The sequence below is a fragment of the Rattus norvegicus genome, chromosome 3 (genome assembly GCF_021556685.1).
Source record: "Rattus norvegicus strain SHRSP/BbbUtx chromosome 3, alternate assembly SHRSP_T2T, whole genome shotgun sequence".
In the NCBI taxonomy this organism is placed as follows: Eukaryota; Metazoa; Chordata; class Mammalia; order Rodentia; family Muridae; genus Rattus; species Rattus norvegicus.
The window spans coordinates 109,591,295-109,610,296 of record NC_141536.1 but is presented as its reverse complement, the minus strand read 5'-3'; the positions used below and the strand labels follow the sequence as shown (position 1 = coordinate 109,610,296).

General features: G+C 43.7%; 1 protein-coding gene and 1 pseudogene across 3 annotated transcripts in view; one reads left to right on the top strand and one right to left on the bottom strand.

Annotated features, from left to right (window-relative positions):
* Sqor (sulfide quinone oxidoreductase) overlaps nucleotides 1-19,002 on the bottom strand; it is a 47,712-nt gene that overhangs the window by 12,276 nt on the left and 16,434 nt on the right. For all 3 annotated transcript variants that reach the window (NM_001437818.1, NM_001437819.1, NM_001047913.3), the window contains 3 exon segments: nucleotides 4,863-4,916; nucleotides 9,529-9,699; nucleotides 11,885-12,135. In NM_001437818.1, the coding sequence (NP_001424747.1) occupies nucleotides 4,863-4,916; nucleotides 9,529-9,699; nucleotides 11,885-12,118 (459 nt within the window). In that variant the 5' untranslated portion in view covers nucleotides 12,119-12,135.
* LOC147995658 (U2 spliceosomal RNA) lies at nucleotides 18,168-18,243 on the top strand (annotated as a pseudogene).

Here is a 19,002-nt window from a genome sequence, read left to right as displayed (position 1 = left end):
TGAGTAGGGAGTATATAGATGAACGGTTAAGGGTAAATTGGGAGCAGTCCAGAACAAGAAAGCATGTGAGTATTAGCACAGATATCACTGTTGATATCTAGCGATGATTTCATAGTAATGGCTGCCTTTAAAAACTGAGCGTACAAAATGGTTGGAACTGGAAAATATCATCCTGAGTGAGCTAACCCAATCACAGAAAGACATACATGGTATGCACTCATTGATAAGTGGCTATTAGCCCAAATGCTTGAATTACCCTAGATCCCTAGAACAAACGAAACTCAAGACGGACGATCAAAATGTGAATGCTTCACTCCTTCTTTAAATGAGGAAAAAGAATACCCTTGGCAGGGAAGGGAGAGGCAAAGATTAAAACAGAGACTGAAGGAACACCCATTCAGAGCCTGCCCCACATGTGGCCCATACATATACAGCCACCCAATTAGACAAGATGGATGAAGCAAAGAAGTGCAGACCGACAGGAGCCCGATGTAGATCGCTCCTGAGAGACACAGCCAGAATACAGCAAATACAGAGGCGAATGCCAGCAGCAAACCACTGAACTGAGAATAGGTCCCCTGTTGAAGGAATCAGAGAAAGAACTGGAAGAGCTTGAAGGGGCTCGAGACCCCAAAAGTACAACAATGCCAAGCAACCAGAGTTTCCAGGGACTAAGCCACTACCTAAAGACTATACATGGACTGACCCTGGACTCTGACCCCATAGGTAGCAATGAATATCCTAGTAAGAGCACCAGTGGAAGGGGAAGCCCTGGGTCCTGCTAAGACTGAACCCCCAGTGAACTAGTCTATGGGGGGAGGGCGGCAATGGGGGGAGGGTTGGGAGGGGAACACCCATAAGGAAGGGGAGGGGGGAGGGGGATGTTTGCCCGGAAACCGGGAAAGGGAATAACACTCGAAATGTATATAAGAAATACTCAAGTTAATAAAAAAAAAAAAAGAAGAACACAGTACAGTTAGTAATCCTATCAAAAGCAAAATGCTTTCCCCTGCAGAGATTGTTGTCCATTTACAATCAGAAGGAGGGACTTATAAATGAACACTCAGTGAATTCAAGGCATTAAAGCATCACAGTGAGAATGAAAAAAAAAAAAAAAAGACACTTGCTCCACTATGTTCATAGCAGCCTTATTTATAATAGCCAGAAGCTGGAAAGAACTCAGATGCCATTCAAGAGAGGAATAAATACAGAAAATGTGGTACATCTACACAATGGAATATTACTCAGCTATCAAAAACAATGACTTTATGAAATTCATAGGCAAATGGATGGAACTGGAAAATATCATCCTGAGTGAGGTAACCTAACCATAAAAAACCACACATGGTATGCACTCATTGATAAGTGGCTATTAGCCCAAATGCTTGAATTACACTAGATGCACAGAACACATGAAACTCAAGACGGATGATCAAAATGTGAATGCTTCACTCCTTTAAAAGAGGAACAAGAATACCCTTGGGAGGGAATAGGGAGGCAAAGATTAAAACAGACACAGAAGGAACACCCATTCAGAGCCTGCCCCACATGTGGCCCATACATATACAGCCACCCAATTAGACAAGATGGATGAAGCAAAGAAGTGCAGGCCGACAGGAACTGGATGTAGATCTCTCCTGAGAGACACAGCCAGAATACAGCAAATTCATAGGTGAATACCAGCAGCAAACCACTGAACTGAGAATGGGACCCCCGTTGAAGGAATCAAGAGAAAGGACTGGAAGAGCTTGAAGGGGCTCGAGACCCCATATGAACAACAATGCCAAGCAACCAGAGCTTCCAGGAACTAAGCCACTACCCAAAGACTATAGATGGACTGACCCTGGGCTCCAACCTCATAGGTAGCAATGAATAGCCTAGTAAGAGCACCAGTGGAAGGAGAAGCCCTTGGTCCTGCTAAGACTGAACCCCCAGTGAACGTGACTGTTGGGAGGAGGGCGGCAATGGGGGGAGGATAGGGAGGGGAACACCCATATAGAAGGGGAGAGGGAAGGGTTAGCGAGGATGTTGGCCCGGAAACCGGGAAAGGGAATAACACTCGAAGTGTAAATAAGAAATACTCAAGTTAATAAAGAAAAAAGAAAAAAAAAACTGAGCGTACAGAGACAGACAGATAGACCAGTGGAATAGAATTGAAGACCCAGAAATGAACCCACATACCTATGGGCACTTGATTTTTGACAAAGGAACCAAAACCATCAAATGGAAAAAATATAACACTTTCAGCAAATGGTGCTGGTTCGACTGGAGGTCAGCATGTAGAAGAATGCAGATTGATCCATGCTTATCACCCTGTACAAAGCTTAAGTCCAAGTGGATCAAGGATCTCCACATCAAACCAGGTACACTCAGAGTAATAGAAGAAAAAGTGGGGAAGCATCTCGAACACATGGGCACTGGAAAAAATTTCCTGAACAAGACACCAATGGCTTATGCTCTAAGATCAAGAATCGACAAATGAGATCTCATAAAACTGCAAAGCTTCTGTAAGGCAAAGGACATTGTTGTTAGGACAAAGCAACAACCAACAGATTTGGAAAAGATCTTTACTGATCCTACAACAGATAGAGGGCTTATATCCAAAATATACAAACAACTCAAGAAGTTGGACCACAGGGAGACAAATACCCTATTAAAAAATGGGGTTCAACTCCTCCATTGTTGGTGGGATTGCAGACTGGTACAACCATTCTAGAAATCATTCTGGAGGTTCCTCAGAAAATTGGACATTGAACTGCCTGAGGATCCAGCTATACCTCTCTTGGGCATATACCCAAAAGATGCCCCAACATATAAAAAAGACACGTGCTCCACTATGTTCACCGCAGCCTTATTTATAATAGCCAGAAGCTGGAAAGAACCCAGATGCCCTTCAACAGAGGAATGGATACAGAAAATGTGGTACATCTACACAATGGAATATTACTCAGCTATCAAAAACAATGACTTTATGAAATTCATAGGCAAATGGTTGGAACTGGAAAATATCATCCTGAGTGAGGTAACCCAATCACAGAAAAACACACATGGTATGCACTCATTGATAAGTGGCTATTAGCCCAAATGCTTGAATTACCCTAGATGCCTAGAACAAACGAAACTCAAGACGGATGATCAAAATGTGAATGCTTCACTCCTTCTTTAAAAGGGGAATAAGAATACCCTTGGCAGGGAATAGAGAGGCAAAGATTAAAACAGACACAGAAGGAACACCCATCCAGAGCCTGCCCCACATGTGGTCCATACATATACAGCCACCCAATTAGACAAGATGGATGAAGCAAAGAAGTGCAGACCGACAGGAGCCGGATGTAGATCACTCCTGAGAGACACAGCCAGAATTCAGCAAATACAGAGGCGAATGCCAGCAGCAAACCACTGAACTGAGAATAGGACCCCCGTTGAAGGAATCAGAGAAAGAACTGGAAGAGCTTGAAGGGGCTCGAGACCCCAAAAGTACAACAATGCCAAGCAACCAGAGCTTCCAGGGACTAAGCCACTACCTAAATACTATACATGGACTGACCCTGGACTCTGACCCCATAGGTAGCAATGAATATCCTAGTAAGAGCACCAGTGGAAGGGGAAGCCCTGGGTCCTGCCAAGACTGAACCCCCAGTGAACGTGATTGTTGGGGGGAGGGTGGTAATGGGGGGAGAATGGGGAGGGGAAGCCCATATAAAAGAGGAGGGGGAGGGATTAGGGGGATGTTGGCCCAGAAACCGGGAAGGAGAATAGCAATCGAAATGTATATAAGAAATACTCAAGTTAATAAAGATAAAAAAAAAAAAAACTGAGCATGAAGATAAAGTGGCTCTACACTGGGATCATTGTATACTTACATACACCGTATAACAGAGTCAGTTTCCTATATGCATCAAGTATCCCAAATGTAATCATTGCTGCTATTCCAGATAATAATAAAAAATATATTTATAAATTCAAAAAAGCCTCAGAGAACCTTCATATAACATATCGCAACACATCTCCACTACCTTCTCCCCTTCCCCCAGGCATGTCATAATTCTTCACATATAAACACACCCCAAAGACCTTCCCTGAGCCACCTCTGCTGAGGTAGGATCACATGTCTGCAGCCTGTGTCAGCACTAGGCTCTGTGTGCTGTAACGATTTGCCTACAGACCCCAACATGCTCCTGGGAATCACAAAAGCAAATGAATTACCCTAGAGCGTTTGGGGAAAATCAACTTGAGTCTCACAGTTCTCAGGGAACTTATAGCCCCTCTGCCTGCTGAAAACATATCTAAGAAACTTCTAGGTATCATTTACACTGCGTCGGTCACTTCAAGACACTCAAGTATCAGTAAAACCTAAGCACGCTTCCGAGTCTGCTGAACTAGTGTCTACTTTCTGCTGTTACAGTCAGCTTAAGAATTCACAAGCTAGATCTGGTTTGCAAAGGAAAGCAAATTCTTTTATGTGGCCAGCTGAGCCCTACATAACGAGGCCGGCTTCCTGTGAGTACAGAAAGAGCTTGTTCCTGCCAGAAATAAGATTAGGGTATGGACATACAGAACTGTACTGAAACTTAAACGCTAAAACACATTGTTATCATTGACAGAATCTTAAAGAAGGTTGTGTGTGTGTGTGTATGTGTGTGTGTGTGTGTGTGTGTGTGTGTGTGTGTGTGTGTGTGTGTGTGTGCATCATAAAGAAAAGGATCTGAGAAATAAGTTAGATTTTGGGGATGGGTAGGTTTCTTAGAACCATTTCCCTATCATTTCCAAATTGCAAATGAATGCAAGGAGAGAATACTGTATCTTAGTTTTGTCTTAGCTTAAATTGGAGTGTATAGCACAGCAACAACTGAACACTGTACCTTCTCATAGTCCAGCTGGATTCCAAGAGCGATGATAAGATATCTGTAGGAGATCTACAAAACACACCAAAAATATGTAGTGTTAGACCAATGCTCAAAAAAATCAGCACCATGCCTCCATCTGTCAACGTGTCTTCGGGTGGATGGTGGTAGGCAGGGTGGGCAGGGTGGACAGGGTGGACAGGGTGGGCAGGGTGAGCAGGAGTGGATACTCCAGACAGTTGACAACCCTTTTTCCCTTCTGTTGCCTCACATTTCACTGTTTCAAAACTCATTAGGTCTTGGAGCCTACTGCGAACAACTTCCTAGTCAAAAGGCAGCCAATCATCTTTAGAATGTTTGTTTCCCTGATATGTCATTTTCTATGAACCTGATCTATGATATGAACTGAACCAATATCACAATCGGGAAACTTCCTTCGAAGGTCACTGAAAAGTCTGTTATACAATTGTTTATGTTTGATGATTCAATAGGGATTGTGACTGTTCATGCCGAGACAATGGTATCCGCAAATACGGTGATGAGCAGTTAGGATCAAGGGGAAGATAGAGGGGGAGAAACAAAGAGCGGAGTGTAAGGACATCCCTTTAAAAAGCTAAACACGGAAAGCAATTAGGTAAGGCCCAGGAAACCCACAAGGAGATATGGATGGGGATCCCCTTGATCTCGGATTAAACTAAAAAGAACCGGCAGCAAGCTGAGCAAACCCCAGCTGAACAGAGTAGGCTCAGGACCTAAAAATGCTCCACTCTATGCAGGAGAAGTTGTTGAAGAGGACCCACTTTGCCATAAAGGAGACTGGACTCCAGCATGTTCAGGCTTCCCTGTGCCTCTTACTTTTGCCAGAGCTCCCTTAGCAGAGTGACCATGATGCTTTGACAGTGAGCATGTTATACAGAGGCCATGCCCTCCCTCACAGAACACTCCCAGAGGATAAAGGTTGTGTCTTCTTGCAGCCCTAGAACCTACAATGCTGGTTGTATGGATAAATATATAAAGGTACAATTTTAGTTGTATTTTTAAAAAAGTTTATCAAGGTTAATGGGGTTGGGGGACGGGGGTGGGGGGGAACCACCCAAATCTTTATGGTCTGTCCACAGTCAAAACCTTGACATTCTTGGTTCTATAGGAAAACCAGCCATTGAAGGGCGTGGGGAACAGGAGTCTGGGTGTTAGCTCTACCTGGAATGCCATTTGGATTGTTAATGCTATTATGAACAAAATACCCAAGAAGGCGGCATGGGAACACAACAGAATGGCCTAGAAGCAGCAGGACTGTTTTCTCCCACAGTCAGGTGCTGTGTTTGCCTTTTTCAGTGATGTCAGCACAGTGCCAATTCACGTAGAGTTCAAGGTCAGTTCACAACTCTCCCTCCCTCCTCCATGGCCCCTGCTAAGCCAGGCTTCCCTGGAAGAGTATGAAGCTGCCCGCAATCTTGTCTGAACGGCATATGTCCAAGCACATGTAAGTAAATATATGTGCATATGTTTTCCTGAGAAATTAAAGGGGTGTATATTGTTGTTCCTCTACTGACAGCTCGGAACTCCTTCATTTCCTCAGTATCTCCAGGAGACCAGATTAAATTGCTTATCGTTACTCTCTGTTCATAAGACAGAGCATCATGGCTTGTTTACCCAGCAGTCATTGCTCATAGGTCAGCAGGCCTCTCCCTGATAATACAGCAACCAGGCCTGCCTCATTGAGTGGACCTTTTGGAGGTCCAGGAATTCCTCAGTGTCTCTGTCTGTAATGGGGTTCATTATCTTGAGGATTATACTTTTTTTTTTACATCTCTGAAGAATAAGAGCCCCAGTAGGTGTTCTGACCACATATCATTTGTGACTTCTAAGGTTCAGAAACTTGGGGAAATGGTAGAGTGTTGTTCTGAGGTTGGAAGAGAAGTTGGTGAGTTCAGTAGGGTTCTTCTAGGACCTCACTGAGCATAGCACTACACACGCTGATGGCATCAGAAACCAGTACACATCTCTGAGGAGGTATCTTGTTGGCTTTAATTCATCCTCCCACTCTGTCTGAGTCTTTTGGATTTATGATTCTTGTCACCCACTTAGCAATTTTCACCACAGATGGGAGCCTTTAAGTTCAAGTTTTAATTTTGTAGCATGTCCCTAGAGAGCCTTCTTCAGACTGCATAAATTAATCAGTGTTCTTTAGCAAACATGATTCAATTTCCCAAACCCTTCTATTCTTAGTTTCCTGTCCCCTGCCACAGACACCAGATAAAAAGTGGACTTGTGGGGTTGAGGATTTAGCTCAGTGGTAGAGTGCTTGCTTAGCAAGCGCAAGGCCCTGGGTTCGGTCCCCAGCTCTGGAAAAAAAAAAAACAAAAAAAAAAAAACAAAAGAAAAAAGTGGACTTGTGGGTACTGCTATGACATAGAATGTGTCTCTGATGCCCCTGTCTCGGGAGTCTGTGTTCTAGACCACAAGCCTTATTTCTTCTCTGACTTAAATGTTTTCCTTCTTATCCCTCCTATTCTAGCCACACTGGCTTGTTTTCTCCAATGCCTCTGCTTCCTCCCCAGTGCCCCCAAGGCATCGGCATGTAACTCTAACCTCTAACCCTGACTAATGCCCACTCATCCTTTAACTAAGAAAAGGATTCCTTTAGACAAGCCTTCCCCAGCCTAACAAACCCAATTGGTTCTTGTCATGCTGTGGCTTAGTAATCTCTCGTGCTACTCTCTGAAACCCTTATCTTTCCCATCAGACTGAGTTCCTGGAGGAGATAAACTCTCTCATTGTAAGTTCAGTCTTCAGACCAGCATCTAGAAGAGAGAAGGTGTGTAGTGAAGACTTGTAAGGAAGCCATGTCTCTGTTTCTTCATTTGTGAAATGGGAACGGTACCTACCTTGATGAGCTGCTTTGAGCACTCAATGAGAGGAAACCTGTAAGGCACTTAGAGTGCTGTTTCGCACAGGTACAAGCTCAGGAAGTGTTGTTACTGTTTTCTAAAGAACATTTGAAAAGGGAAATATGGACTGCGTGTTCAGTATGAGCCAGCACGGCTTGGTCTGGCTGAGGGCAGGTATGTCGTCACTGAACCTTCTGTTGTCACCCTTCTATTTCTAAATACTATGTGACAGTTATTTGGTTGGAGAGCCTGAAGTTTTGCAAGGGTTTGGCTGCTGATTTACTAGGTTCTCAGTGTCAGGATCCCTGTCTCCACCCCCACCTCATGTATGCAATGAGAATACTTGTCCATATTAGGTCTTCTGGCAAGGTTTCTGTTGTTCTCTGGAACTGCTCAAAAGTGTACAAGCTTTGCTGTTCCTTGGGGTTTGGCTCCTTGGGGTTTGGCTTAGCAAGCTTGGAAAAAGGCTTGAGCCTTTGGGTTGTTTGGGTTTTTTTGTTTGTTTGTTTGTTTGTTTTTTGCTTGGTTGTTTTGCGGGGGGGGGGGTGTTGAATTTTGTTGTTGTTGTTGTTGTTGTTGTTGTTTTCTTTCTAGCTGGGCTTTATTCTTTCTTAGTGACCTCCCTTGTTAGTGGCCAGTCCTTACAAATAATCAATATTACACTTTGATAAAACCACCAAGGTATGTGTAGAGCAAAGCATCTTTCCATTACAGTGTGCCTGCGTTTTCTCTTTAGGACATCACCACAGATCCCAGGCCTTCTATCTTCAATGGTTGACTTCCCTACAGAACCAAGACAGTCAAGGTATGGACTCTGGATGGCACAGAGTACAGATCAGGATGGATTTTATTATCTGTCTACTTGGATATAACTCTATTTTTCACAAACAACTGAAAGTGTTTGTAGATTCATTCATTGAGCAAGCTTTGCCGGGGTCCTTGCTAGTTCTAGGACTGACTGCAAGGAGAAAATGGAACCTTCATCCTCCAGGGGTGACCTGTGGCATGAGGAAAGGTATGGCTTCTGTACAACCTGCTCCCTGCCATAAAGCATCATGGGCTCCGTCTAAGGGAGCTCTAGGAGGGGCCTGTGGCAAGGGTGAGTTCCCTGAAGAACTGACTGGCAGCCACAGTTCTGGGCTGAGCAGCAGGTAGAGAACATGGAAGTGCAGCTTGATACTGGGCCTGTGGTCTCACCATCGCACTCTCAACCAATCCATCAAATATGGAGGACACCGTTATTGAAACCCTGTGGGTCTAGTGTAGAAGATAATCTCTAACTAGAGTTAAGCATTTCTGAACCTCACTTCTGGCACCATCACTTTCCCTAAGTGCTGGGACAAGCCTTAGTCACATGACTCCCCCGTCTATAAGAATGCCTGGACTGTGAGTAGGGTAGATATTTCCTAATACTCATCTCCTATGGAAAGCCAGATGTCAGTTAGAAATACTAGCTTACTTCAAAGGAAAGGGAAAACGCAGCTGCTATTTCAAGACATAGAAATAACATTTGTTCAAGAAAAATTCAGTCTCAAGATGCTGTACTAACCAACGAGGTCCACTGATTCATGCAGTGAATGCTCAACAAATACTTGTTTTAGTTTATTAATTTAGAACCTCTCAATCCTCCTGCCTATTCCATATACTGTGTGCTTCCATATCAGGCAGCTTTTAATACAGAGCTGTAATCGCAAACACGGGCCTCTGTACCATCTTCCAGCCCAAGGGAGTGAGCTTGGAAATGGCTATGCTACCCCCAGATAAGAAGAAAGCCCAGCAGCCCCGATGGTTACCTCCTTGCCATTGTCTGTGCGGATACAGTTCTGATCTGGGTTCAGTTCCGCCACTCTATCTTGAATCCACTGCACACCGGATGGAATCACACTCAGTGTAGAACGGTCCGATGAGGACAGCTCTTTGGCACCAGCACCCACTAGTGTCCAGATTGGCTGGTAGAAATGCCTCTGAGAAACAAAATAGTAAGGGAGCTTGTTTCCACTTGAGCCTTATCCAAAGCATCTTAGTTGACGTTATTTCAACTAGACTCTCACTCATTCCCTCCTGACCCTTAGAGCACTACATAGAAAAGTCGGCAGATGGTTAATCCTCACTCTTGGGTCTTCTAATACATTAACTCTGGAAGACTGTCACCAACAAAGAATAATTCCAAGACCAACAAAACAAAATAATAAGTTGTCTTTAGTGACTACTGGGTTAGCCACAATTGTTTATTGCTGAAAGCTGACTTAATGTTTATTATGCATTGTTACATGTATGTAAATAGATAGATCTTATATATCGACTTGTGTGTATAATTTGTGTATATAGATAGTAAGAAAAATTAAGCCTAAAAGTAATGCACGGTTCCTTGAAAGAATGTGAAGATTATGCAAAGTCTGGGAGCTCACTAGTATCTCTAGGGGCTATCAAAACCTCATTATCTTCAAACTATGATCTCACAAAGGACTGCAGATGCTTCTGGTTTATCTGCCCTTTCTTTCTCAGAAGTTCTTCCCCCAAAGCCAATAGGACAAAACACAGATTCAAAGTTTTCTGCAATGATCTTGCTTCAGATAGTCTATTTTTTCATTAATTTATTTATTTATTCACTTTACATCTGGATTGCTGCCCAAATCTATATTAACTGTAATTAATTGTTCTGGGCTCAGAGCAAAGGGTAGTTAAATTTAATGGCCTGTGAGAATTCACTCATTGGGTGGACCAAGAAACCGAAACTCCCCATATTGCCAAAATGTTTCTGGCATTTGGTTAGATTGGCTAGCCAGAGCAGCCTAGAACTCAGAAGATGGTAAAGGAGAAACAAGAATAGTCTGTGATCTCCCTAGGGTCAATAATGACTATGACCCTTAAGAGGAGGACAGAGGTCTTCTTCAGCTTTGAGAGCTCATCAAGTTTGAGTCCATCTTGAACAGAAAATGGAACAAAAACACCAGCTCAAAAGTTTCTTCAGTCTACAAACATCAGCTCCAGCAATCAGGCAACCCCAACAGTCATCCAAAGCCTTAACATGATCAGTTCTTTCAAGAAAGGTCCCATGAGTGTTCCTTATAGGGCAGGACAGAGAAGATTTCCCAGCCTACAGCCACACCATCCAAAAAGCACCTGATCTTGTCTAATCTTGGAAACTAAGCAGGGTTGGTCGTCCTGATGAGTATCTGAAGGAAAGAAATGGTTGTTCTGTTCCCAGAAGAGTGATGCACATGAGAAAGAAAAGCACCAGTGGGAGACCCACTGTGGGTCAGCCACTATACAACATCTGCCACTCCACCCAACTAGTTGTACACAATTCTGCCCTAATTTCACGTGGCCATGGGGATCTCAGGGAGGGGTTAGAGTACACAGGTGTAAAGGACTAGAGAGAGGGCTCTGTAATACACAGGGAATCCTCATCCATGATGAATGCAGACCTTTCAGTGAAGCTGCTTTAGAATTACCAATGCTCCTGCTCAAAGTCCCTCCCCAACACTCTGTGAGTAACCCTACTAAACTCATTGGTTTCTGCAGTCAAACTTCGGTTTATTGTCGGGACTTTATGGGGGTGGAGCAAACTTTCCCTAACTGTAGTCCACCCCAAGGTGAAAATTCCCACAACACAGAAACACCTAGAGGGTACCACTCAAAGACAAGGACCATGGATGTGGATGATGTTGCAAACCTGGGTTAACAAGGATTCTTCCATGAGCAATCTTTGCTGGAGCCTAGGAGGGAGGCAGAGCAAACCCTATGATTTTTTGCACCCGACCTTCAGTAGGAGCTTGATTCCTTCAATAGTTTGGAACCAGTAGCCTCAAAAAACTGAGGGAATATGTGTTCGTTGTTTTAAGCCACCTATGGTGTAGTGACTTGTGTGGTGTCCCTAATGAGCTAGAAATACAAGACACAAAAGCTTAGAGCTCTTGAGATGCTCCATTCTCCTCCAGTACTCTTTTTAATTATTATTTTTAAGGAATTTTTCATGCAATATATTTTCATCATATTCTTTCCCCTCCCCAAACTCCTCCCAGAACCTTGCCACCTCCTCTTTTTTAATGCCCATGGGAAGCATTAAACACGAGACATAAAATCCATGTGCCCACATAGCCTAACACATGCACACACATGCTCTCACATACACCAAGGGACACTTACCTCACTGGGTTCAACAATGGCCACATTCTCTGCTCCAACTCTCCTCTTCATGCGAGTGGCCATGGTGATCCCACCACTTCCCCCACCAAGTACCAGCACCTCATAGTGGTTCTTGGCTGTGCAGCAGGCTCCCGTATGCAATTGGAGGGGTCCAGCCTGCTGAGTGCCCAGCCTAAGGAAACAAGCAAAGAGCCGGGCACGTGGACTGGATACAACAGCAACCAGTGGGGCCATCACCAGGGTAGATCAGGCTAAAAGGAAGCAGATGAGACTATAAGTGCCAAGGAAAGATCATTCCGTGACCCTAGGAAAGAGAGGCTGGCATCAGATCAGCTCAATTTGGTACCTACTGTCTTTTGCTAAAGTCTGACTTCCTTCCAGGAAGCCAGCTTCCTGAGAGTTATAGGTTGATAGCTGCCTAATGGCTGATCTTCCCCTTCCTTTCCTTTCCTTTCCACCTGCTGTCAGGCCATCTAGGACTGTTTAAAGAAGTATTTATATTCATTAGTGCACCACGTGTGCCCATGTAGGGGTAGAGAACAACTTGTGGAGAACAACTCCGTTCTCTCCTTCCACTATGTGGGTGCTGGGGATCAACTCCGGTCCTCAGGCTTGGTAGCAAGTGCCTTTATCGATTGAGCCATCTTGACAGTCTTTTATGGGTGGTTATGAGCTTTTATATGGACACTTGGAACTGAACTCTGTCCTCTAGAAAAGCAGAAAGAGTGCTTAGCCATCTCTCCAGCCCTCCTCCCTGTTTAGAATCTCACTAATCATTTATCTCTACCCATCCTTGTTCATCTCGGATACAAATTGTTTCTCTCCGACTGTCATCCATTCTCTTGGGCACATCCAAATGCTTCTTTGGCTTTTAATCTGATTACAGTGGATAGACAGGTCTGCACCTAGAGACCAGTAACGCTTTTTGCCACAAGGAATACCTGTGACCTCGCTAAAAGAGCAACAGTTGAATAAAAGCCCTGCTTCCTGCCACTGAGTTCCCTCTGACGATGGCCATCAGTGGCTCAGCTCCCAGGTAAAGCCCTTGCTCTATTTACCCAAGGAAGCACAGTTAAATCAAACTCATTAGCTATACAAGCAAAGGCCTTCGGTGCATAGAGCAATTTCAAGCAGATAATTAATGTGAGCCATGAAGGGATCCCTGCCTGGCATCCTAGAGTTGTACTCTATGTAAAGAATCTGGTCACGCTGCCAACTAGTATTTTATTGCATCAATGTCACAAACAACTCCTCCTTAGGATTCTCCCAGAGGTCCTTTTTCCCTTAGAAGGGGGAACAGCCACTCTGAACAGTCAGCTCCTCAGGAGAGACCAGTGAGGCTCCTCGAGAGCTTCCCTGTGGAAACCCTTGGTCCTGCCAAGGTTGGACCCCCAATGTAGGGGATTGTTGAGGGGGCAGTAATGGGCAGTGGATGGGGAGGGGAACACCCATATAGAAGGGGAGAGAGAGGGGTTAGGGGGCTGATGGACAGGAAACTGGAAAAGGGAATAACATTTAAAATGTAAATAAAAATACCCAATTTGATAAAAATGGGAGTGGGGAGGGACTATGCTCCAGAATGAACTATTGCTAGGCTAGGATTTTGAATATTCCTTGAAGTATTACCACAGTAACAGCTATATACTGACTTTAGACTGGTGGAAGAAGCACTTAGAGTTGGAATCTAGTGAAAGTGCTTTAAGGCACTGGGACATGCTGACAAACACCAGTCTTGGCTAGCTCTTTGCTTTTACTTTCTACCTGATGGAGTAAGCCCTGTTGCTCCGTCACGCACTCTTACCGTGGTGAGCAGCCTTACGATTGGGTCAGAAGTATGGAATGACATTATCACAGACTGAAATTGCCGAAGTATGAGCCCAAATAAACCTTTCTACTTATAAAAAAAAAAAAGAGCTGCCCTGTGCCCCCATGCATAGCACTGGCCTTGCATGAAGGCCATCACTGACTTGTATGACATAGAGGTCCAGACTTTGGGTACCACGGTACCCCAGATATTCCTATCAGTTTCAGCCCTGTGACTTTAACCGGGGTCTAAGAACCCTCTATTAAAATACAAACTCTCCCTGAGGAGTAAGATTCCTAGCCACTAACATCATTAACTTCTGAGTAACATCACTGACTTAATTATACCAGAGAGAGAGAGAGAGAGAGAGAGAGAGAGAGAGACAGAGAGAGACAGAGACAGAGACAGAGAGAGACAGAGACAGAGAGACAGAGACAGAGAGAGAGAGAGAGAGAGAGAGAGAGAGAGAGAGAGAGAGAGAGAGAGAGAACGCCTCCAGGTCCAGGAGTGCCTGGAAGGACAGCTTATATATTAAAAGTCCAACAGACAGACAGACAGACAGAGACAGAAGGACAGAGAAGGAGCAGGGGAGATCTTATAGGAGGAAACGGTGTGGGCCAGGGGAGCAGATGCCAGTCTAATCAGTGTTAGCTCAGCTGCAGAGCTTCGGTGAAGATGAGCACACCTCACACTTTCCAATCCAAGGCCAGGGAAAGCAGAGCGGGCCTGCACATCACTGTCTCCAGTCTAAAAGCAATGGGACTGCTCTCCAGGATCAACCCTGCCCTCCCCTCCCGCTGCACTTCTGAGGAAGAAACCTCTACTGTGGAAGAAGAGGACAGTATTGCAAATGTCTGCAGCATGCTTGTTCACAAAATGCCCAGCCCTCTGCTAACAGTTTGTGGGTCAGTACTGATAATCGTAGGACAAACATCAGACTCCGCGCAGGCTGAGGCAGTCCTAGCCCTTCACTGTTTCCACAGACGTTAATTGATGATCACTTTAGTTTTATATGGGGACAAACAGTGCTCTGATTATTGAATATTAAGGAAAGCTTGGGTAAAATCTGTTTATAACAATGACTGATGAAATCCTCTAATGTATTCAAAGAATCTATCAAATGTTTATGGTTTGGATCCAAGCGAACATATTACATCATGGCATATTAAATATATATGTTATCCCAACAAAGTAAGGGAAAATGTATTATAAAAAGAAAAACAGGGGCTGGGGATTTAGCTCAGTGGTAGAGCGCTTACCTAGGAAGCGCAAGGCAGGCCCTGGGTTCGGTCCCCAGCTCCGAAAAAAAGAACCAAAAAAAAAAAAAAAAAGAAAAACAGTCAAAATGTTACATTAAGTAAGTAACACTTCTCTGAGTTTTAGAATAATAAATGATTGTGATTTTTTTTCTGGTTTTCTGTATTTTATAGATGTTATACTAACTACCTATTTGAGAATAACATATTCATTTCAATGACATTGGTGACGTCTTTTCTGTCAGCATTTAACTTCTGAATGGTCTATACTATCCTAATGGACAGGTGATAAAATAATAATAATAATAATAATAATAATAATAATAATAATAATATTTCTGTAACTCTCCCAAAAGTGGCAGAGTGGCTTAGCTCCTGGACTTCTTCTTCAAGCCACTGTATTATCCTGTATCTGTGGTCCTCAGGACAAGTACGTATCAGCACTGTCGTGGCTTATCAGGAGCAGCCAAGCTTTTCACATTGTGATATGTGGTTTGTCACCTACAAATGGGTCAGGCCATATTCATAGCTATCCTGGGATGCATGTCTCTGGGGTGCACGTTGCACATACCTGTTCGATCCTGAAGGTCCCCAAATCCCCAGTACTAAAGCTTGGTCTTAATCTGTTGTCACTATTGGCACGTGGTGGTAGTTTAGGAGGTGAGACCTTGTTGGAGGAAGTTAGGTAAAAGAAAGTGTGCACCTGAAGAGGACCTTGGGATCCTGATCCCTATACCCTCCACACATACCCCTGTCTCTCTGCTACCGTGAGGTGAACAGTCCTCCATCAAGCAGATGTTCTGCCTTAGCACAGACCTAACACAGTGAGGCCAAGTGACGACTGATAGAGACCCCTGGAAGCGTGAGCTGTTAGATCGTCTGAGGTTTTCATCACAGGGATGGAACTGATTGATAATGTTAAACGGAGAAAAATTATTTCCCACAATTTCCCAGAAGGGGAAACCATTTTCTATTGCTCCCACAGTGCAGCTCAGATCCACTGGAAGAGTTTTGTTTCATTCCATTTGCTTTTTTTTTTTTAAAGGCAACCCAAAAGAAGGCAGAACTACATTTCTGGTTTTCAGCCACTCCAGCATGAGTTATTTGACCTCAGTTCTTTGAAACTTGCACATGTATCCCTTGCTCAGCCAAGAAAGCTACATTTGTTTTATTTCAATGTTTACCAATAGCCCATTTCTGGGTTCAGTGTTTCTAAGCACAATGCCTTCCAAGCTAGTTTTTCTTTCCAACGTCATTAATGAACAGCAGAGTGCTCCAGCTGTTAGAGTCACATTCTACCTTAAAATACACAACTCCAAAACCACAAATACACTAGGGTAAATGTCTCATGCCCTAAAATACTTGAAGTCTCCACATCCTTTTTACTCTAGTTATATAACATCAAATTTAAAAAAAAAAAAAAACAGAACCTTCATCCAGCATTGTAAATGAAGAAGCCTGGAACATTGTCAAAGGCTAGGAAGAAGCCAGTGGCTTCCATAAGCATGATATTTAATATCCCATCTTAGAACTGTAGTACACTAGCATGTGTGAACACCTGTGTGTGAATGCATGGATGTGTGCACATGCATGCATGTGTGACTTTAATTCCACATTCAAAGCTCCTTCCAACCTTAACATTTTCTGACTTTGCAACATCGGGGTGATTCACAGTAGGACCCCCTAGACTCAACTCGAGACCAGAAAAGCCAAACATGATTGCTATTACAGGGTTGAGATTTCGAGCCCCACCCTTTGACCCACAAGAAGGAAGGAGCAGTGAGGCTAGAGAGTGGGTTCTAGTGAAAATCCTGAATAAGTTTCCCTATGGCTACAGACACAGCAGCTCTGGGACCCTGGCATGTCCAAAGACGGCACAGAAGCACTGTGCTCCCAATACCTTCCACCCAGGCACTCTGTGTCCTTTATAATAAACCAGTAAATGCCAGCCACGCGGGTTCCTGAGCTCTCTGAGAAGTTCTAGATAGTTATTAAACCTGCAGGTTCATCACAGGAAGTTCCAATTTTTGTATCCACCAAACAGTGGGTGGGGCATCGTCTGTTGAGGGGAATCTAAAGTGAAGATGGCATGGGGGGGGGCGAGACTAGAACTTTTAATGTTGACATAAATGTTTTATTGAATTGTTGAAATATTCTATTGTTATCAAAGAATGGATTGGTGTTGCTAAGCAAAAACAGACATTTGTCATTAGAAGCCATGTCAGAAAACACCACTGAGGAGCCCACATGGAGTTCTGACATTGACCTAAACCAAATAAAATGCAACAATCAGGACATCAGGAAGTGACGACAACACAATCTTGACTAGAAGATCGAAAAGAAAAAAAAAAAAAAAAAAAAAAAAAAAAAAGGAAGGCCAAACTTAGCCCTGAAGCCAGCAGAGAAAAAATGGACAGTCCTGTCAACAAGTTAGAACAACATAAATCTAACAAGCTTCTCAATCTCCCCCAAAAACAGCCTGGACCCTGTGCACTTGTTATTAAATGTCTTAGCTATCAATGTTACAGAATGAAGCAGCCACTGAGTCACTACATTCTTATAAAGTGAGAGACACACTTTAACAAATCAATAAATAAGACTCACTTAACTTCCATTTGCAAGTGGCACATTCAATATCGTTTTCAATTAAATGATACTATGCTTTTAAGCTAGATAAACATCCCTCCTCGGTTGGTCCTAAATCAACTGAGTTCCTCCTTCTAAAGATGGACCTAGACACATGGACGCAGAACAGCCCCTGCTGGCCAAGGCGTTGTTGGCCAACAGCTGCCTGGACGTCCTTCCTTCCATCTCTTACTGGCAACCTTTTTACAGCTGGCCCTTCCTGAACAAACAGTACAGACTGCCTGTGGCCAAAGGTCCTCAGAGTTGTCACTTGACACACCTCTCACGGGGATGAGAGCAGCCAGAATGCCTAGCTGAGCTCACACAGAGCTGGTGCCCCAGCAAGTATTATCTACAGCATTCTTGATGTAAGGTCCACCAGCTCTTCTAGCTTGGAGCCATCCAAACTGACTCTTCGATAACTCAGATTTAAAAAATGCCCACTGGCAGAATTTTATTTTCATAGAAAGCAGCAGGATTGTATTCCAAATACTGAAGAAAGATCTGTGACATGAAATTTTAACTTACTAAGTGCATTGAAAAAAAAAGAATCTAAGCTTTAGATGTTGTAACAAGGTGAAATAACAGTATTAATATAATTGCTTCTTGACCTTTTGGCTAAGATCAAGTGTAGTAACAATATTAATATAACTTTTAAGCATCCCTGACTCTTAGAAATAGTACTGAATTTATTACGATTGAAATGGCCTGAAATTCCCTTGAAGATACTGCAGTAGATAGGACTTGATGGGAGAGGGGAGAGAAAGCAAGGCCCATGAGGTAAGAATGTGAAGTTAATTGGGGGATCTGCATGGGTGCTCCTTATGACCATAAGTCTGGTTTTGTATGTGTTTGGAAGCAAACAATGAAAAGCCGGATGGATAAGTAAATGAAGAAACAGGAAATGGTGTGCTAGAGCGGACATCAGCCTTTTGTAGGGATCAAGTAACATCCTGAGCGATTTGACATGAGTATGGATGCATCAAAGACCAATGCCTCGGCCCCACAGGACTCTCCAAGTGAGGCTCAGTCAGAGTGATGGCGAAGCCCTCCTCAGATCTGAGTGTGAATGTTGATGGTGCAAAAAATGTTCACCAATGCTTTATTCCTCGGATGTTTACAGCCTGAAGACTGCTCCCCTACAGATAATACTCCTGCCTCCTAGTTCCACTATACATAATAACCCTGCCTGTGTATCTGTGTGATACCCCACCTTCACATTCAGTTGTGGGTATGAGCACACAAAGCTTCAGAGTGTTGTGGCTTCTCCACCAGGATGAGCAAAGCCCATCGAATCCCAGCTTCTCTGTGTCTGCCACATCTTCATTCCCTCATGGCAACTAGTCAGGTCAAGTCCAAAACTGTGCAAGGAGGTGGCAGGCTTTTATCACTAAAAGTTAAACTCTGGGCATATTTGAAGTTATTGCAAGAGA